The 19,429-nt window shown below is 37.8% G+C and overlaps 1 protein-coding gene across 13 annotated transcripts in view; it reads right to left on the bottom strand.

The window, feature by feature from the left end:
• Nucleotides 1-19,429, bottom strand: part of MECOM (MDS1 and EVI1 complex locus) — a 552,991-nt gene that overhangs the window by 14,476 nt on the left and 519,086 nt on the right. For 9 of the 13 annotated variants that reach the window (XM_046002460.1, XM_046002464.1, XM_046002458.1 and 6 more), the window contains 5 exons: nt 17,153-18,509; nt 14,454-14,541; nt 9,099-9,125; nt 3,444-3,610; nt 2,295-2,372 (listed from right to left, as the gene is read on the bottom strand). In XM_046002460.1, the coding sequence (XP_045858416.1) occupies nt 2,295-2,372; nt 3,444-3,610; nt 9,099-9,125; nt 14,454-14,541; nt 17,153-18,509 (1,717 nt within the window). The remainder of the gene's footprint in view (nt 1-2,294; nt 2,373-3,443; nt 3,611-9,098; nt 9,126-14,453; nt 14,542-17,152; nt 18,510-19,429) is intronic. The other 4 variants (XM_046002461.1, XM_046002463.1, XM_046002470.1 and 1 more) reach the window with 3 other exon arrangements.

Genomic DNA, 19,429 nt, shown 5'->3' with positions numbered 1-19,429 from the left:
ACATCATGAATTAGAGAGATTTTGCCTTTGACATACTTCCAGCTTTCTGCTCGTATGCAAAGGGGCTTTTCCAAATCTAATAGACATCATCTACACGAATATAGATAAAATCAGCCAATAAGAACATTCTACACAATAATCATCTGTTATTTTTGTATCTTTCCTCTGCTAATGTCTTGGCCAAAAGTTTTGAGTGCTACTGAAAAAAAAATTCATTGCTTTCTGCTCCAATAAATTAGTTAGGGTAGTTAGGAGTCTAAGTTTCTAAAAATTCTTAAAATGAATACATATATCATGACCAATACGCTCATTAAGAATTTGGATGTAAACACAGGGGTCATGGGAGCCTTTGAGATCATGGTGTGAGATAAAAATTCTGACATGGGAGCTCCAAGTCTGGGTTTTAATTCTGGATCTTTTAATACCAGGCTTTACAGAAGGCAATTAACATCTGTGCATCTGAATTTCTTCACTTGTAAAACAGAGGAGCTAGACAAATAATTGTTTAAGATCTCTGGCTATGCCAAAATTCTGGCCTGTGTTTTTAAAAATAAACATACCATTTATGGAGTAGACTAAAACCACTAAATTCAAGAACAGAGCAAAATGAGCACTATATAGTCAAGACCAGATCCTTGGTCATAACAAAATGTAAGTGCTGAAATCTTTCCTTCACTGAAGCAGAATTCCTGGGATCTGAAATTTTTCTCAAAAAGTGAAATCACCTAACAACTTCCATTTTTATATCTCTCTGAGTCTCTCTGAGATTTATTCTATAAAGTCCATTCTATTAAAGTAGAAGTATCATTTCTGACTAGTAATTTATAAAGCGTGTAGGAAAGAAAGAATTTAAGAAAACACTTTATTATTTGCTGAGCTTAAGTCCCTCCAGTTTTCTCTTAAAATGTCAATTCTTTTCAAATAAGCATTCATTGATCTGCCACTTTCTTTTTTCTTATATGTAATAAAGTCTTTGAAACCTGAAAAATAATTGATTTTAATGGAAAGAGAGAACATGCAGACAAAAATAATCTTAAGCATATGCACCGCATAAGAATTTCAAAGCCGAATGAAATTACGATGTGATTTAAGGTAAATCACATTTATTCTTTAAAAAATATTTACGACCACCTAGCACTATATGCAAAGCAATGCACATAAAACAATGTAGATTGTATTTTTAAAATGAAGAGGATCTTGATAATTTTCATTTTTTAGTAAACAATAATATTAAAGTTAGACACATGTCCCATGTGTCACATGGCTGATTTTGACATTTAACAGAATAAGCCAAGAAACAGTTTAGAAATTGTTGGTAGAATTTCCCCTCTTCCTATAATATAGTCTATTTCATCTTTTCTGCTCCTACTTCCTTACTGTCTCCCACTTCTCCAGGCTTAAGGTCTATACCTTAAACCTCCTAATGGGACCTGGGGATACATATGTAGCTACATTAGGGAAATAAAGTTACATACCACTTGTCAACTCCTCACAGAGATTTAAGACTTGAGAAAGAGAGGCTGCAATGTTCTGATTACTGTCAATTAAGAGTGCACCAATTATTGAGGAAAGAGAGCATTAAGTAGTTTTTTAAATGGGAGTACCTGGTGGCTCAGACAGTTAAGCGTCTGACTCTTGATTTTAGCTCAGGTCATGATCTCAGGGTGGTGAGAACGAGCCCCGTGTCGGATTCTGTGCTAGGCATGGAACCTGCTTAATTAGATTTTCTTCCTCTGTCCCCTCTGCCTCTCCCCACCCCATACTCTCTCTCACTAAAACAATAATAATGGTCTTTAAAATAGCTAACATTTCTTAAACGCTTATTCTATTCTAGATCTAGATCTAGATCCTAGGTCTAGATCCTGCTAGACCTTTTATTTATTTATTTTTTTAAAGATTTTATTTATTTATTTGACAGACAGAGAGCACAGGTAGGCAGAGAGGCAGGCAGAGAGAGAGGAAGGAAAGCAGGCTCCTTGCTGAGCAGAGAGCCCGATGCGGGGCTCGATCCCAGGACCCTGGGACCATGACCTGAGCCGAAGGCAGAGGCTTTAACCCACTGAGCCACCCAGGCGCCCCCTGCTAGACCTTTTAAACTGAGATGTCCAAAGCCTTGATTTAAAAAATTAGAACTCTTCTACCTTTTATCCTAGCTATTAGTTAGTTCTTCTTTGACTCAAAATTGCGAGGACAAACAGACATGCACTAAATAGCCTCCTTTAAAATTATGGCAATACATCCACTCTAATTACTATAACATGTACCAAGGTATTTAGTAAAAATCATTGTCAAACCTGTAAGGCTGCTCTCCTGTGTGGGTTCTCAAGTGCCGTGTCAAGTTCGCAGACCTTGGAAAAATCTTGCCACAGTATCTGTTATGAAAGATGTTTATAAGAGAAAGTCAGCACAATCGACTTTATTTCACTCAAGCCGCGTAGAATCCAGATGCTGATTCCTGATTTAATTAATCTTGCATGGAACTCACATGTCTTTGGTATTTAAAATTTGCAACAAAGCCATTCTACAGATATAAATAACTCCAAGAATAAAGGCTGCATTATGAGATCTGGTTGAATTTGCTCATGCATAAGCAAGCACTTTATGAAAATAGACTTTAGTTTTGATGACCCCCATAAGCCTCTTTTATTAACTCTGTATCTTTATAGTTGCAAAACTGAACCAGACAAGGGGATAAGAAAATGACAAGAGTCTGTGATTCTGGGCTGATGTAAACAGATTTCAAATGTTTCAACTCATTTTACATGTTAGCTGCAGTGACAACTCGGTACATTGAGCGGTATCAGATCAGACAAGATTTGAAGACCCCATCCATCAAGGTATGTTCCTATAAAAGCTTTTCTGGAAAGAAAGTGACACATTTTCCAAAGAGCAGATAAATTGATATGCCTGAGTCAGATGCCACAAATTTCCGAAGACAATTCAGAAATTATAAGCACAATTTATTGAAAAGAAAAAAAAAGAAAGAAAAACAAGCTTTACTATATTACTGATGGGTAACAAGAAACTTATTAACTAGCTTTCTTCACTTATCGACCTTATTCGTCCTTTGTTAATGGCCTTATTCTTCAATGCCATGACAATTAACAAATGTATGCTCGAAGACAGTAGTATTATACCTTCAGATGAAAATAATTAACTGTGAAAGAAAATTCATAAATATCAAAGTGAAACAAGTATTTGGACTCTTTCCAACCTCATTTATCACAACCAAATGGCCTGTGTTACAATTCTCATTTAATAATAATTTTTTAAAACCACTATTTTTATATCTCCCTAAATAAAGAGTACTTTGAAGTGCTGGAGATCTATCATGGTCACGATTAATCATCCAATCAAGAATAATTTCCAAAACAAACAGCAGGGCCTTTTGCAATCAGAGGAGAGACCCGGGGAAAGCGGGCTGTCATAGGCCCTGCGGTCACCTGCAGGTGTAGCGTTCTTTCCCTTTCCGAAGGAGGTTCTCCGGCAGGGCATTGGGAGGCGCTCTGAAGTTGAACATGGAGGGAACTGACTGCAGAAGTTCACTGGCCTCCGGTTTCAGGGCACTGAAGCTCTCCAGCTTCTCCGCCATGTTTTCAATAGCTGACATCTGAAAGGCAAGAGCACAAGACCATGAAGGACCAGTCTGACGTCTGTTCTTCCATAATCATCTCTAGCAAACCAAGAAATCATTAAGAAGTGGGAAGCATCACATCTGCTGACCATGGTGGACTGGAGAAAAAGGCTACAGTGTCCCAAAAATAGACAGACAATGAGAGGACTTGATGATTTAGGAAATAACAAAGGTAGAGAACCACGCTTATAGAATGCTGGGTGAACTTCTTCAAAAGACCTTGGTTAGGCCATTTTGTCATAATTTGATATAGACCTGAGCAATGAAATACATGAGCGATAATAAAGCTTTTTATTAAATTAAGAGACAACATTACTATTACATTATGGACATCAATAGAGAACTGGACATTCACAGAGAGGTCCCGCATGCCTTGCCTTGGTAATAAAAACCATAGGAAGCATGGCATTCCACAAAAAGAATTCATAGCACCAAACACATCAAGTGTTCCAAAGTTACAGCTTAAGCCAAATGTGTGTAGTTTAAAAAGAAAAAAATTAAGGCGTAAGAGATGTTTCGCCCAAGACTAGGTTAACTTAATATCTGAATATGCTACGATTTTAAGTGGGATCATATACAAGGAATTTTGAAGAAATATTAATTTGTTCTGAGCAAAGACTGAGTTGAAATGACAGTTCATGATACATCATCATGACTTCATGTAATAGAACTTGGCACGGGCGTTATAAGGGGAGTGGTTAGCCTAACCACACTCTTAGAGAAATAATCTTAAAGCACTATCCTGCCTAATTCTTCCCCTCAAACAACCTAATTTATTTTGCTTATAATTTTCACGTTTCTGTCCACCTGCACATGCATATGACAGTCACAATCGGAGGGTGGCATTTCCTTTGAAAGCCAGCTTGATCCTTACCATCCTCAGTTAGAAGGGCTCTCCCCTTTCCTTCAACCCTCCCAAAATGTTAAGTTTCCTTAGTGCTCATATTTTATTTGGAAGCTGCTTACTACTGAATTTTTAAGTAGAAAAGCAAACTCTCAGGCCATCCTGTTAAATCAACTCACCCATTATTTATTTGGTTCTCAGGCACTATGCCACTGGAGAACTCAGAAAGCTGTTAAAAAGGTGTTTGCACTCTAAATGCACTCTGAGTTTCTCAAAGAGCTGGGGTGTTAGACCAGGAGACTCCACGCAAGGACAAGAACAGTAACAACTGCACATTCAAACAACTGCTTAACCCAAGGGGAGGATTCTTTCACTGATGGGATGGCAGGACCGAACTGAAGGCCTAATTTATGAGCTCAGGATAGAAAGAAAACGCAACACTTTGCACTGAAAAGGAAAATTAACAAAATCTCTATTCCATGGCCGTGCAGCTGGACAGAATACCAGTGACTCCTTATGGTGAAGCAAAATCTTCACGGAACGGCCAGACGATGATTCTTTTCTTACAAAGGGAACAGTGTATGCTCGATCCTTCAAATGACTATTCATGTTGTAGTTAGCTCTCTCTTTTCCCTTTATCCCAGAACCTGCCCTTTCATTTCATGCCCGGACTCCTAATGCTAGCTACAAATTGCAACGTACAGGGTACCACTGCCAATTTGCCAAATGTCTTTCATCAAACACCGTGCAAAAAAATCTCAGAGGAAAGTCAAGATACATTTACTTGTCAGACAACAAATGTGAACGCATTGGGAGGTGGTAGGGGCTCTAAGCTCAGGGGTTTGATTCATAATCACTCAGCTGCTAAAACATTCTCCACAGATGCAAGTGGACAGCACATTTGTCACTATGAAGGATTTTGACACCTACTGATCACAGGGCAGAGATATGGAATGATGCTGCTGCTCAGAGAGGTTGGCGGAAACTCTGTCCCTGCAGAATACGGTCATTATCCCCCTCCAGCCGGAACATTAGCATTTTCATCTTACTTTGGGTTTTATTTATTAAAAATCAATCCAGAAATATTTTATGATACTATTTTATTTGCATTTATTCCTCCTAATTGTTTCTTGCAGAAAATCATTTTGATATTCCACCCTTCGTGGAATAAATTGTCTAAGTGAAAAATGACCTCTGGCCTTCAAGCTGATTAACAGAAACAAGCAAGGGTCAGGGTCATGATCGCATATATTTATTGGGAAGAGTAAGTGCATGGGCGATGATTATTAATGTTTTATTTATGTACATTTAATATTTGAGTAAAGTTTCATTATCTAGAGGTTTTAAATCATTTGAGTGTCCGCCCTGCTGACACACTCAGATTCCTGCAGTAATATATCTTATAGAAACACTTTGCCTTTTATATGGAAATAGCTTACTCATGACTATTATTCTCGGCTTTCATCTCTAGCACATATAAACTACAAGTTCTTCAGGTTATTTAAGAGCAAGTGGCTGTTGAGAAATGTGTCTTGCTTTAGTAGTGGCTAATACCTCCTTTTGAAGAAAGATTGCTGTGATTACATTACCTCAAACTATTTCAATTTGGGGAAACTATCAAGAAACAAGAAAATACACTATGGGCTTGATGACTAAACAGTGACATTCTTAAAGATAACAGGAAAAAGAATGGGGGTGACCTGAATGCTTCTCTTAAAAGCCACCACCCACCTTTGGTTTCTCATGTTAAAGGAAAAGAGGATTAAATAGGAGTGAGGAAAAGGGAGAGAAGGAAGATGGGAAGTGAGCCGAGGGTAGTTATTAACACCATGTGTACACACGAGCGCGCGCACACACATGCACACCCACACCCACACACCACTCTGTCCAGTGAGCAACCACCAAGCATAAAAGCCACCACTGAATCCTCCCTTTCATCTTTGTAAGATTTGCTCTCATAGCACTTGACCTCAGTTGAAAAGAATATGTTTCCCCATTAGGACAGACAGAAGTGACTTAGACATCTGCCAGTTGGGTAGGTTAGCAATTCTATGACCAGCATCAGACTTCCTCTGTCTTGGATTAAAGTGTTGCATTAAGATGAGCTTCATCTGGTGCATGGGTCCAAGCCCTAACTTTCTCACTCTGTGCGCTGACTCGTACGATATTCTTCCTGAAATAACATGCTTTTTACAAGAGAAGTAGCAAATTTTGACATTCGTTTTGAAGTCTGGCTTGGTATGTTAAAAATCAACATGAACTGGGATCAATGGAACAGAATCTAGCTAATTGCATATTTCAATTTATGAAAAATCCAATGAAGAGGGCAATGTGTGCTACTATGAAAAAGAAATTTGCTGAGAATGGGGAAAATAAAGGAGGAAAAATTAGATCATATATTTTAGAAATGCATTGCCCTGTGTCCTATTAATGTCATAGGCTAATCTCTGATCAGTAAATGACAGGTTTTTTTTTCTATGGAACAGTAATTTTTATTTATATATATAACAGTTGTTGATGGTATCTGCAGCCCAGATGTCTGGAAGAGGAAGTCATTGCACCCCCTTTCCATCCCCAAGAGGCTATTAACTTTATACTGACGCAAACTAATATTTAGACAGAATTCCCTAGATCCTACCAAAAAATGTAGCTATCTCTCTAGTCAAATAAAGTTAGTATTTTTAAAAACATTTCAGCAGGCAAGATATCATCAAGTGGGTCCTAAGCACTTAGCTTAACATTTATTATCTGGCAGTCAATAATTGATGACATAAAGAAGTTTCTCATTAAAACCATTAAAGTGACAATCTGATTATATGAAATGATATGTCCAATGGCACCATGAATTATGTGACCTAATGTTTTACAAATTAGATTACACATGCCTTTATCATAAAACAACTAACTTTTCATAAATAACTTATGATGGGAAAGTTTGTAGATTTGGTTGTTTTCTATATTTGTTCAGTTGATAATCTTGAGAAATCTCAAAATCACGGCCATTTGGGGGAGAGGTAAGTATTCATAGTTTATGGCTATCTCATTCCATGTATCACATTCAGCGGTCATGATTATGAAATCCCTTAGAATCTGTTTACCATTAAAATTATAAACTTTAATATTTTAGTAGTTTCCACTAATACCTATGTTTTAAAATACAAATATAAACCATGGCTCTGAAAACTCTATGATTTAGGGAATGTGTTTCCAAAGCATTACAATGTCAGTTTCTATACCATTGTATTAGCAGGAAAGGGAGACTAACTTAAAATCTGAATTGGTTTTGTAAATTGGTAGAACCATTGGGCATTTATTTATGAAGGGGACAGCATCTTACAGATAAAGCAGCCAACCACATAGGTACTGTCAAGTAACACTCCACCTTAGAAAGGATGAGGACCCTGTGCCTCAATACTCAGAATGGACCTCTGCCAGGGAGAACAGAAGAGGAACACTGGAAATATAGACAGTGTAATCCAAGCACAACCCCATCAGCTGTACAAATTTGTCTAAGAAATTCATGGTCTCTCTCTCTTTTCCTCTCTCTTCTCTTCTCTCCTCTCCTCTTCTCTTCTCTTAATCTCTTTTGGAATAAATGAACTTAATCCTTAAATGTCTATCAAAATGAGAAAAAATCACAGCTCATCACATACTCCACGGAAGAAATAAAATGGAGAAATTTCTGGTAAAGAAAATCTAATGTCAGATAGAGGAAACAGGTGCTAAAATAAGTGCTAAAGCGCTCTGACTTAAAATAATTTATTTATCATTATATGGTGACCAAAAAGACTATAGTCCAAGATTTTACACATATCTCAGAATCAGAATAGTTTTGAGTAAAGAAGAGAATGAAGAAGTAGAAGTACATATAATCAGAGGAAATTTTGTAATATATGTTATTTATATGCATCTCCGACTCAAGTTCAGAGAGTGAAAACTAAGCAAGCAGTCTTCTTTGTACCTTGAACAAAAAAAATAAAAATAAATAAAAATAAAGATGTCCCCTAGAATCATTACCTGTCAACTGACTGAATTTGGAAACAACTGAAAGTTGAGGAAACAACTGAAAGTGAGCCCCAAGGCTGAAAGATTCATTCACTAGTTAGATATGGATTTCTAAACATTTAGTCTTATTATTCCAAATAGCTAGAACCAAGTTCAGCTCTGGGATATACGGATGTGAATTCCAATGTCAGCTTGTGTCTACATGTAAGTTCAGGTTTTAACCTTTTGAAGGCTTTATCAAAAGCATCTTTAACATGCTGATACAGGCGCCCCCAAATAATAGTTGTTTCCACTTAGTGACCCATTTTGAAGGCTCTTTTAACGACATACTCCCCAGTGCCGAGAAACAGATCTACATCAAGGTATAATTACATGAAATGGGTCAAATTTATAAAATAAACTTCTTTCTGTAAACAATTTATAGCACACTAAATGCCCAATTAAAATGGAAAAGTATTTTGCAGCTTGACGAAGCTGGAAAGCAATCCGCTGAAGCCGTATCATTTAATGGAAAGCGGCTCAGAATTCTTTATGTCTGCATAGCATTTTATAATATAAGTTGTTTTCCTTTTAATGCTACATTATTTTAGTCAAAAATATAAGTAGGAAACTTACCCAAGTTCTCTGATCTGGCAGTTGGAACTGGGAGCAAAATTGAAACAAAAACAAAAAATTACTTCTGTATCAGTATCTTTATTGCAATCTATCCTTTGAGAAATTAACATTTATATGGACTTTGTAATTTTTGTTTATCATGTAACTGTACCTTGAGTAAAGGCTCTGGAAATGAAAATTAAATGTTTTCATAACACTGCTGGATTTCCTCTATTTACCTAAATTAAATTTTAGCATCAAGGTTATAAACCAGAATGTTTTTTTCCAAGAAAGCTAAACATTACCTACTACCAAATATTAAAAAGCAAAGTAGATACTTCCTTCTTATGTGTTTTTAACTCATTGAAAAAGTCCTAAACTTCAATAAATAAAACTTTAGCAATTTCCAGCAACCAATCTAGTCTCTTGCATTTATATAATGTTAATAACAAAGAAAATAAGATATTTACTCAAACGTGAATCACTGAGTAACAAAAAGGTAATATACTTGGAAATGCACTGCTTGACTTTTATTAGCTTGGGATTCAGATCATTATGGCCAAAACACATAAGGATATTAATTAAAAGAACTACAAATAGTTACCTATGTCAACTTAAGAATCACCGGGGAAAACTTCAGCCAATTGGGAACACTTCCAGGGAGCATAAATGTTGTATCCTTAAAATTATAATTTTGCTTGGTTAATGGGGATATTTCTTGCTTTTATAAATTATGCTATCTTTAATAAGGAAGATACATAGTTTTTAAGGATAAAAAATTTGTTGCAGAAGAAATGTAACAAAAAGAAATACCTTGCTAAAATAGAAGATGAAGGACAAGAAACTTAAGTGATTTTCACATAAATATATGAATGCTAACTTGGAAAAAGACTAACTTTTTCCAAGTTCTTTGAGATATAGTAACAGGATAGTCAGACACTTTAAAAACAAGGAAATAAAAATGAGTGAATAAAGGCCAGAAACAGAAGTAAAACAGAGTCTTTGTTGCAGATGCATACAAAACCAAACATCTGGAAATAAAATGTATTAACAACCAAAAACATATTTAGAGTATAGGAAACTCAATCCAAGGAATAAGAACCGGTTTTACAACAGCGTAACTACCAAATGATTTCTATGGCAGTTCAAACGAGCCATCAGTGTAAATGCAAAGTATCTAAAATGCAAATTGTCCAATGAAATGGACATTCCAGAGATCACACATTCATACCATTCCCTCATCTCACCTACTTGCGACTGTTGTTCCTTTTCAAAATTATTATCTGAACTAAGACCCCACAATTTTCAACCATGTATCCAGGAAGAACCTCTACAGTACTTATTTCCACCTATATTAAACTAACTTATTTATAATAGAAAAATAGAAATCTAAATAGTCCCCTAGTGGCCTGACACAGAAAGCATACTTCTTTAAAAATGGAACAAAGTATTCATCCTTTCTAATGGAGGCATAATACTCCGTGTATATGTACCACATCTTCCTTATCCATTCGTCCGTTGAAGGGCACCTTGGAAGGGGAGATGAACCATGAGAGACTATGGACTCTGAGGGACAACCTGAGGGTTTTGAAGGGGCGGAGGGTGGGAGGTTGGGGAACCAGGTGGTGGGTAATGGAGAGGGCACGTATTGCATGGAGCACTGGGTGTGGTGCAAAAACAATGAATACTGTTACGCTGAAAATAAATAAATAATTAAAAAAAAAAATGGAACAAAGTGAGGAATTTAGACCCTGAGAATGAAAAAAAAAAAAAAGAGGCATTATCTTCTAATTTTATATGTGTTCCAATATCTTCTAGATATATTTTTTAAAGATTTTATTTATTTATTTGACAGAGAGAGAGATGACAAGTAGGCGGAGAGGCAGGCAGAGTGTGGGGGGTGGTGGTGGAAGCAGGCTCCCTGCTGAGCAGACAGCCCAGTGTGGGGCTCGATCCCAGGACCCTGAGACCATGACCTGAACCGAAGGCAGAGGCTTACCCATTGAACCACCCAGGTGTTCCTCTTCTGGATATTTTTGACAAGATTTTTAAAAATATATCTTATTATTCCAAGAGGCAGTGAGATGGCGTGATAATCTTTCAACAAAATTCAATAAATATCTAAGTATCTATTGACGTATTCACCTTTCATTGATTAGGAAATGTGCCCTGGGGAGGGTCATGCTGAGTAGAATACAAAGACATACAAAAATTATAAAATCACGCTTGCCCATAGAATACCACTACCAAAAATTTATATTCCTATATCTATGTTTTCCCTAAAACATTAAGAATATGTGGTCTCCTTCATTACAATGATGATATTATTATTAGAACCCTGAGAAATACATAGGGAAAGTATTATTCCCATTTGAAAGCCAAAGATACAGAAGCCCCAGAGGGAGAGTGTGATTTAATCCAGTGTACTTTAAATGGAAAATGGAGTAATGAATGGTCTTATTCAAGCATTTATTTAGCTACAAAATTATGGCAAGCCCTGGGAGCAGCAGAGGCTAGGTCTTCCATTCTGGCCTCCTGCGGTACCCTTACTGCTGACCAACAGGCAGTGCTGAGAACATAGTAAGGGCCTTTCCCAGGGCTTCTAGATCCATGTATAGTCCCACCAAAGCTGGGCTCAGAGGATGGCAGGAGAGTATTTTACTGGCATCCTTTACATTCAAAATGGAATACTTCTGCATTCACTAATAATGAAAGCTTTCCCTCATTTACGTTCTTCCTCTTGCCAGGCAGAATGTGTTCTACCATGCTATGTACATGAACAGTAACTCGCACAGCCAGCCAGGTAAGGCTGGAAGGGACGTTCCCATCACGCTGATGGAGAAGGCTCAGAGAGATGAACTACACTGCTCGAAACTGAAGCATTTTTGCTAATAAGCAGGAAAGCCCGTCCTTTCTGGCCCCACATCCTGGCAGGTTGTCTTCGTTTGTTGTGTTTGTTTAAGGGAAAGTGGATCTTGGGGCTAGGATTGAATTGATGGAGTACTAGAAAGAATTCTGCTGAAACTTTAGGACACCTGAGGCAGATTTTCTGAAAGAACAGACTCTTGGGTCTGAAAGCTTGATGAAAAGGGGGTGGCCCAAGCTTCTCTGGGTTATTTCATCTGTACCCCAGGGATCCATAGCCATTACACATGAAAACAGCCACGATGGTTATAAAAATTGTAAAATCTTTCTGCAGCAGTTGGTAAATAGCCTCTGAGGCAGGAACCTTGAATGGTTCCCCTCCCACCCTGGATGCATCTCCAAAGACCCTTTAGGCAGCCCACCAGCCAGCAAGTACAGCATTAGCAGTTGGCACAGCGAGGACTTCCAGGATCCTGCTCCAGGATGCCAGGAGTCCCGTCTGCTTGGTCAGGATTCGACACACAGGGTGTTCAGTGTGTCGATTATCACTTTCAAGTCTTATTCTAATAGCAGCAGTAGGCAGTCCCTCCCACTGAGATGGGACCCTCAGTGTCGGAAGGAAGCATACACTGCCACTGTGTTCCTACATGCATGTTTGTGGGGTTCTGCTGCCAGCATTGGACAGATGCCTCATCTTTTGTGATCCTCCACTCACTTTGGAACTATCAAGAGAGTAGATTTTCTTCTATCATTTAGTTAAAAATATGTATATAGTCTAACACTTGCATACACATGTGGAGTTATTTAGGGACAAAGCTGCTCGTCTTATGAACTTGTGAATTCACTTTGGCTAGCTAGAAATCTTTGAACATCAGAGAGAATAGGGACTTGCCACCCAGCTCCTCCATCTTACAGATAAGGAGCTAAGTGCCAGGTAGCCCGAGTCACCTGAGGATCCTGAATCCCAGTCTTTTTTCCCCTCCATTATACCGTGTATCTATAGCACTTAATCTGGAAGTGGTTAGTTGCTAGATTTTAAAGATAATTAGAATATGAGAACAATTTGATTACTGTAACTAATGTATAAACCGATAATATCCCCATGAGCAGTTAGTTATAATTAGAAAGTAAGTTCTCAAGAAAGATAGACCTTTGAAGCACTCTCTGACACAAAATTCATGTTATGTCAGCTTTATTAGCCCATGAGGCCTAAAAGTGCAATTTAAATCAACCTAAATGTAAACTATAAGTACCTGATAAACATTTACCTATTTTATAATGTGTTTCTTTTCCATAAAGTGATTATCTAAATAATATCATTCCTTAGTTTTCCTATAAAAAGTGAATACTACCTGGAACATTTCTAATTCCTTTAATATTAAATCATATATTTTCTATGCTTTGAAATAGAGAGAATTTTTGAGCAATGATAGATTTCTCCAGCTAATCAGAACACATACTTCTGTTCTCATACTCTGTTGTTCAGGACATTGGGGAAGTACTTGAAAAGTTGAAGAAAGGGTGACAGAGGGGGAGCGGGCAGAGGGGCAGGGAGAGTCATATCCCCAGATAATTTAATTACCTCATAACATTATTTAAGACAGCTTGCATAAAATTCCACCAATTTCATTAGAAGAGCATAGTTTTTCATTTGAATATATTAAAACAATGAATTAGTTCACTGATTTTAAGCATTTTCCTAAAAACTATGCTTACCATCTATAAAGATCAGAGTTTATAATAAACCCTTAAAAAAATTAGAAATAAAAAGCAAAATATCAGGTCAAAAAACACACACTTAAGATGCTTATATATTTGGTCTTTCAACAGAATTCTCCATATTTTGATTGCTCCATAAACCAGTTTTTAAAAATAACCAAATATGTAAGGACAGAGGGATGAACCAATTAGAGGCACCACTCTGCATTTTCCTTGTGATGAGAAACTATATATATTTTGATAAATGGACACAGCTCCATTCAGCAAACGGCTCTGTGTATTGTGGTAAATTCTTGTGCAATTACAGAACTTTGCTGGAATGCCCAGCGGTCCCTAGATAAATTCCTTCACCCTCTATGGTAACAACTTGTCAGGTAGACTCATTTCCTGTTTTTTATCTGAGCACTAAAGGAACTTGAAGGACCTTCATGAGTTTGGGACGAGTCGCTGTATGATCTGTCTCTTACTAGCAGTAATTTTTAAACACAAAAGACAACTTCAGCATTATTTTCTTAACTGAACTTTGCTCACTCCAAAATACACTTTGGCTCAATAAGTAGTTAACAGCAGACAATAATTTAACACCCCCAAAACACGCTGTTTTTACACATAGATTATTTCTTTTTCTTTAAAGAGTTTGGGTTTTAATTCTGCTAGAATTTCCTGTGTTCTTCCACAGCAGCGTCATAGGAAATCCTAATGTTCTCAGGATTTCTTTCATTTCATTGCACCTGCTTTTCAGGATCAACAAGTTGGTTTATAAGCTTGAAGTCTCAAATTCAAAATACTTACTTGTGGGTGAAATAAGAATCCTGGAGAAGGTCTCAAGTATTTCTCTTTTAAAGCTTCAAGTGGGTCAGTTAGTTTTCTTTTCTCTACTCTGAAAGGTTAAAATTAGTTTTTGGAGATGAATCAGTCTCATATATCAATCACCATATAATTACTGACATTTCAAACAGTTAACAATAAAGCAAATGGTAGGTTTCTGGGAAGAACACTAATAAAAATATAAAGACATCTGTTCAGTTCTTGAAGAATACTCAGGGCACTTCTAGGCACTCAAAGAAAGAAGGTCCTATTTATAAAGGCAAAATCTTATTGAATGGCTAGTAATAACAATAGTGAGGAAATATAAAAAATGAAGAATCATGAAACCAGAGGCATTGGTCACACATTTGTACCTTTCTATTTCAAATGGAGACAAGAAGTCTGGATGATTTTGAAATCATGACAGAGTCCATTTTGAAAATTCTAATTCTAATTCCATTTAGAAAAGTCATTTTCTACCAAGAAACTGTTCCCCTAAGTTATTCATCAGTCTCCCATCCTTGCCAATGACAGCAGGAGAGTTTCTAAGTACACTGTGCACCCTGCCACCCACTCTTTGAGGTTTAGGTGTCTTTTTTCGGATGACAAATGGGGGTGGAGGGTAAAGGAAAAGGAACTTTTTGAAGACAGAGACATATAAAACTTATCTACATATCCCTTCTGCCTTTAGAAATGTTTGTCATTCTATTTACCATTAAGTAAACAGGAAATGAGATCATGGATTAAATTAATTTCTTTCACTAACTTTTGGTAGTTTTAAGAACTGTTGAATACGTATGCTTTTAAAATAGAATCAAAATTAATACAAACAGGGGCGCCTGGGTGGCTCAGTGGATTGAGCCGCTGCCTTCGGCTCAGGTCATGATCTCAGGGTCCTGGGATCGAGCCCCGCGTCGGGCTCTCTGCTCCGCGGGGAGCCTGCTTCCTCCTCTCTCTCTGCCTGCCTATCTGCCTACTTGTGATCTCTCTGTCAAATAAATAAATAAAAAAAATCTTTAAAAAAAATTAATACAAACAGCTACCACTTCTTGAAATTTTGTATATTGCTATATTTTGCATACATTATTTCACTTATTGAAATAGATCCTCTTATACCCACTTTATGGATTTTAAAAAAAATTTGAGACATGGGAAAGCTGAGATTTCAACTCAGGTCTTACACTAAAACCGGTGTTTAGGTCTTTCATGACTTTGGTAAAATGACAGGCCTAGGCCCTTAATTCAGAGTGAAATGCCAGAGAGGAGACTGAGTTTCAACTAAGCATGAGGAAGGTTAGGAGGTGAAGAGGAGTGTGTAACAGGTGTGTGGAGGGACTGAAAGCCCGCTGCCACTGGGAGGGTCTAAGAAAGAATGTCTGAGCAGTTCTCTTCACAAAGGGCTGAGATCTATCACTGATTTGGAAACACAACTTTCCTGGCAATGTGTGCCATACAAATCCAACCCACACACAAAATAGGGAAGTGCTGTTTTTCCTTCTTTTCCCTTCTCTTATTGGGACTGCCACAGAAAGCAAGACATGATTAACTGAAAAAAGTGCCCAAGCATGATACCGATGGCTCAGGGATATTTTTGTATTGCCCTTTTTAATCTCCTTCCAGTGCAGTTAGCCCTCAACATACTGGCAGCATTTCTTAGTTATTGTATTACAGATGATAGGAGGCAGAAAAGGAGATTTTAGTGAAAAAGGGTTTGCAGCTCAAGTTCCTATTAAGCAATAGGAATCAATAAGTATCGTTGAATGAAAGAGTATCACAAACTTGACTGTTTGTAAAGGAGAATCAGGTAAAAATGTGAAAATAGTCTCCTCTTAAACAAGTCCGATAAAGAATGATCCACAACTTCCATTATTTCTTGACAATGTTCAAGACTTGAGTGAGAAAGTAAATGGGAAAATGCTTGGTAATGTTTAAAATACATAATAAGCATAATTACTCTTACTCATACTTTTAAAGAAAGCTGGTATTTAAACACTAAATCGTTCTGAATGTCAAGTGAGTGTTACAGAACACTTGCCTAAGAGGCTTTTTATTAAGCATATATGTTTCCCCCAAAGAATTTTTGGATGCATCAAAGAAAACTGGATAATGAAGGTATAAAGAGACGCATTCCTTCCAAACTAACAATTCACATTATATACAAGACATTTTTGTGACTAATATTTTATTTACTTTGGGCTCCTGGGAGATTTACTTAGCAACAGAATGTGAACAGTACTTACTAAGGATGTACTGGTAGGTTAACAAAGAGAAAACCCATGCTGTTCTATGTCCCACTTCATTCCAAATATCCTGACCCATTTTAAGTCCCCACACATATTTGCATTAATCCTTCAGGAGCCTCATTCTTCCGCCACTTGACAACTTGATTTAAATACAGCTTTCCCATATTTTCCACTTTAAAAATGTGTTTAAAAATAAATTTATTGTCAAGGGAAAGAACTCTGTGGGCCTCATCCCAAACCCCAAATTCAGAGACATCCAAAAATAAGTCCAAACCTAATGAGTTGACTGTCTGAGTAAAAAATGAATTCATGAGATCAAACAACTTTACTCTCTGCCTTATTATAATAACAAAAGTAATTTGTTACCAGACACAGCTTTAGAATGTAAAAACTACCCTCCATACACATGTCCACGTCGAACTGTCTCCTATCCTCCCTTACCTGTAAATCGGGTCCATAAAGAAAGGAGTGGGTCTAGCGTGCTGCAAGGAACCATCTGATGGGGGTCTTGGTTCAATGTTGCTTCCTTTCTTTTCCCCAAACACGTGGTTTTTACGGGGCTCAGTCAGCTTTGTTCCACTGGCTCTACTCCTACTGCCCATACTTAGATCCAGGGGCTGGTCTTGGCTTGTGGCAGGTGTTGCTGGAGGCTTGGAGGGTCCTGGAGTCAAGGGCTTCTCGTCCTTTCGCTTAGTGGTGAGATCAAAGGGAGACTCAGAGCTTCCCTTCTGCAGTTTCTTTACTTCACTTGGTGATTGGGGTTCCATTTTCAAAGGTAACGATCGCAAGTCTCTATCAGGAAATGGGTACATTGATTGAGAGAATGCTGGAAAAAACGGGAGGGGAAACATGGAAGGGTAAGGTAAAGCTCCAACTTTTTTGTCTTGCAGCCCCACCAGTCCTGTTGAACCAAAGTATTTCTCAGCAATAGAAGCAATAGCCTTTATAGAATCATTCACAGCTCCTGACACCGCAGTTTGCTCCTCTAAAGATGGTGAGAAAATGGAATGATTGCTGTATTCTTTCTTATTATGTATTGAAGCCAGATTCTGAAGAGGGCTTACTTTGTCTTTGAACATTTTACCATTTTCTTTAAATTTCTCTTTATCACTTTCAATGTCACTTTCCAGATCAGAGCCCGAGGTTGTCTCCAGGTCACTGCCACTTGGTGTACTGACATCATCAAGGTCACTACTCTCTGACTGGTCACTGATTTTCTCAAGAGGCCTCTCTTCAGAGGACCTCTCGGGCTGGAGCTCCACTGGCTTATTGTCCCCTACAGATGGGTGTTTAGATAGTGCCTTCAAAATATCTTGTGTAGCTGGCAGTATCTGAGGATGTGTCATGAGGGGACTTTGACTTTTGTTTGTCTGTTCAGTACTTGATAGTCCTTTAACAGGAGAACTAGCAGGTATCAAAGGAGGCCTGTGGTACAAGCCGGAAGGAAACAGACCAGGGAAGCTAAAAGAAAATCCAGGAGCTGTTGGAAAGGTAAGACCAGCGGGATGCCTATTGGCACCAAAATAGTCAGCAAGGCCCGGGTTGGCATGACTCATATTAACCATGGACGTTTTATCCATAGCGGGGGTTCCAGGAAGTGAAATGCCTTGGCCAAAAAATCCACCTGCCGCAAAATGGTTCTTGCCCTCACAAAACCTCCTGTGTTTATTTAAGGAAGACGTAGTGCTGAACATTTGTCCACAGTCTTTGCACTTGATTTGGGTTCTGCAATCAGCATGCATGCGCTTATGACGACAAAGGTTTGAAAACTGAGTATAGGATTTATGGCAGACCTCACCTGTGTGCAAACAACAAAAGAGAATCTCAGGCTTTATGGCAATTGCTGCTGAATTGAGCAAGTATCACAATTGGTTTACCCAGAATTTCAATTAAGAAGCCAGGAAAAGTTGTTGGAGATACCAATCTGGGTGCTCCAAACACAAAAATCCCCATTTCACTAGATTCCAAAGCAAGGCATCCAACCTGACAAATGTCTTGAGGCAGCACAAATATTCCATATATAAATATTATAAATATGCTGTCATCCCCACTACATCATATTTTGTATCATATTTGTATACTTAAATATTTAGAGAAAAGTCCAATTCCAGCATACATTGATTTCCCACCCAATGACTACCCTAACAGAATCTTACAAATTAAATGTCTTAAGCACAAAACATACCAGGAACCCCATTACATTTTTAGACCACCTCGAGAATTCTAAGTCTTAGCACTGAAAACAAAATAAAACAGCCTTTCTCTCAACTGGCAACTTTACCTTTATTCCCTCTCCCCTTGGGGAAAAAGCCTGTGACTGTTCTACCATTATTTAATTTGCATTATATCATACGCTCTCATCATTCACACATCAAAGCCACACAACAATGCACATTGTGTATTCTGAGACATTTTTAACAATCATTTTCATGATTTGAGAAAGACTGACATAATTTACAATGGCTCTATTTTAAGCCTGCAAAGGAAACTAAATTGAATGTGGCCCATCCTGCATTGCTGGTTCCCATGAACTATGATCACGTCCTCTGACTTCCCCTCACACCAGCGGCTGTGCTAACCTTCCTGCATTTATGAAACCCCCGTCCTTGGGAAATATGTCCACTTGTTGTCATATCTTCACCAGTTATCTCAGGGCTTGACTTCTATGGGGTTTAGCCAATTATGGTTAAGCCGGGGAGGGTGCTTAGAGTGCTCTAA

Source organism: Meles meles, chromosome 4 (assembly GCF_922984935.1).
Source record: "Meles meles chromosome 4, mMelMel3.1 paternal haplotype, whole genome shotgun sequence".
NCBI classification, from domain to species: Eukaryota; Metazoa; Chordata; class Mammalia; order Carnivora; family Mustelidae; genus Meles; species Meles meles.
Note: the sequence above shows the minus strand (reverse complement) of the source record. Positions and strands in the feature narration are given on the sequence as shown.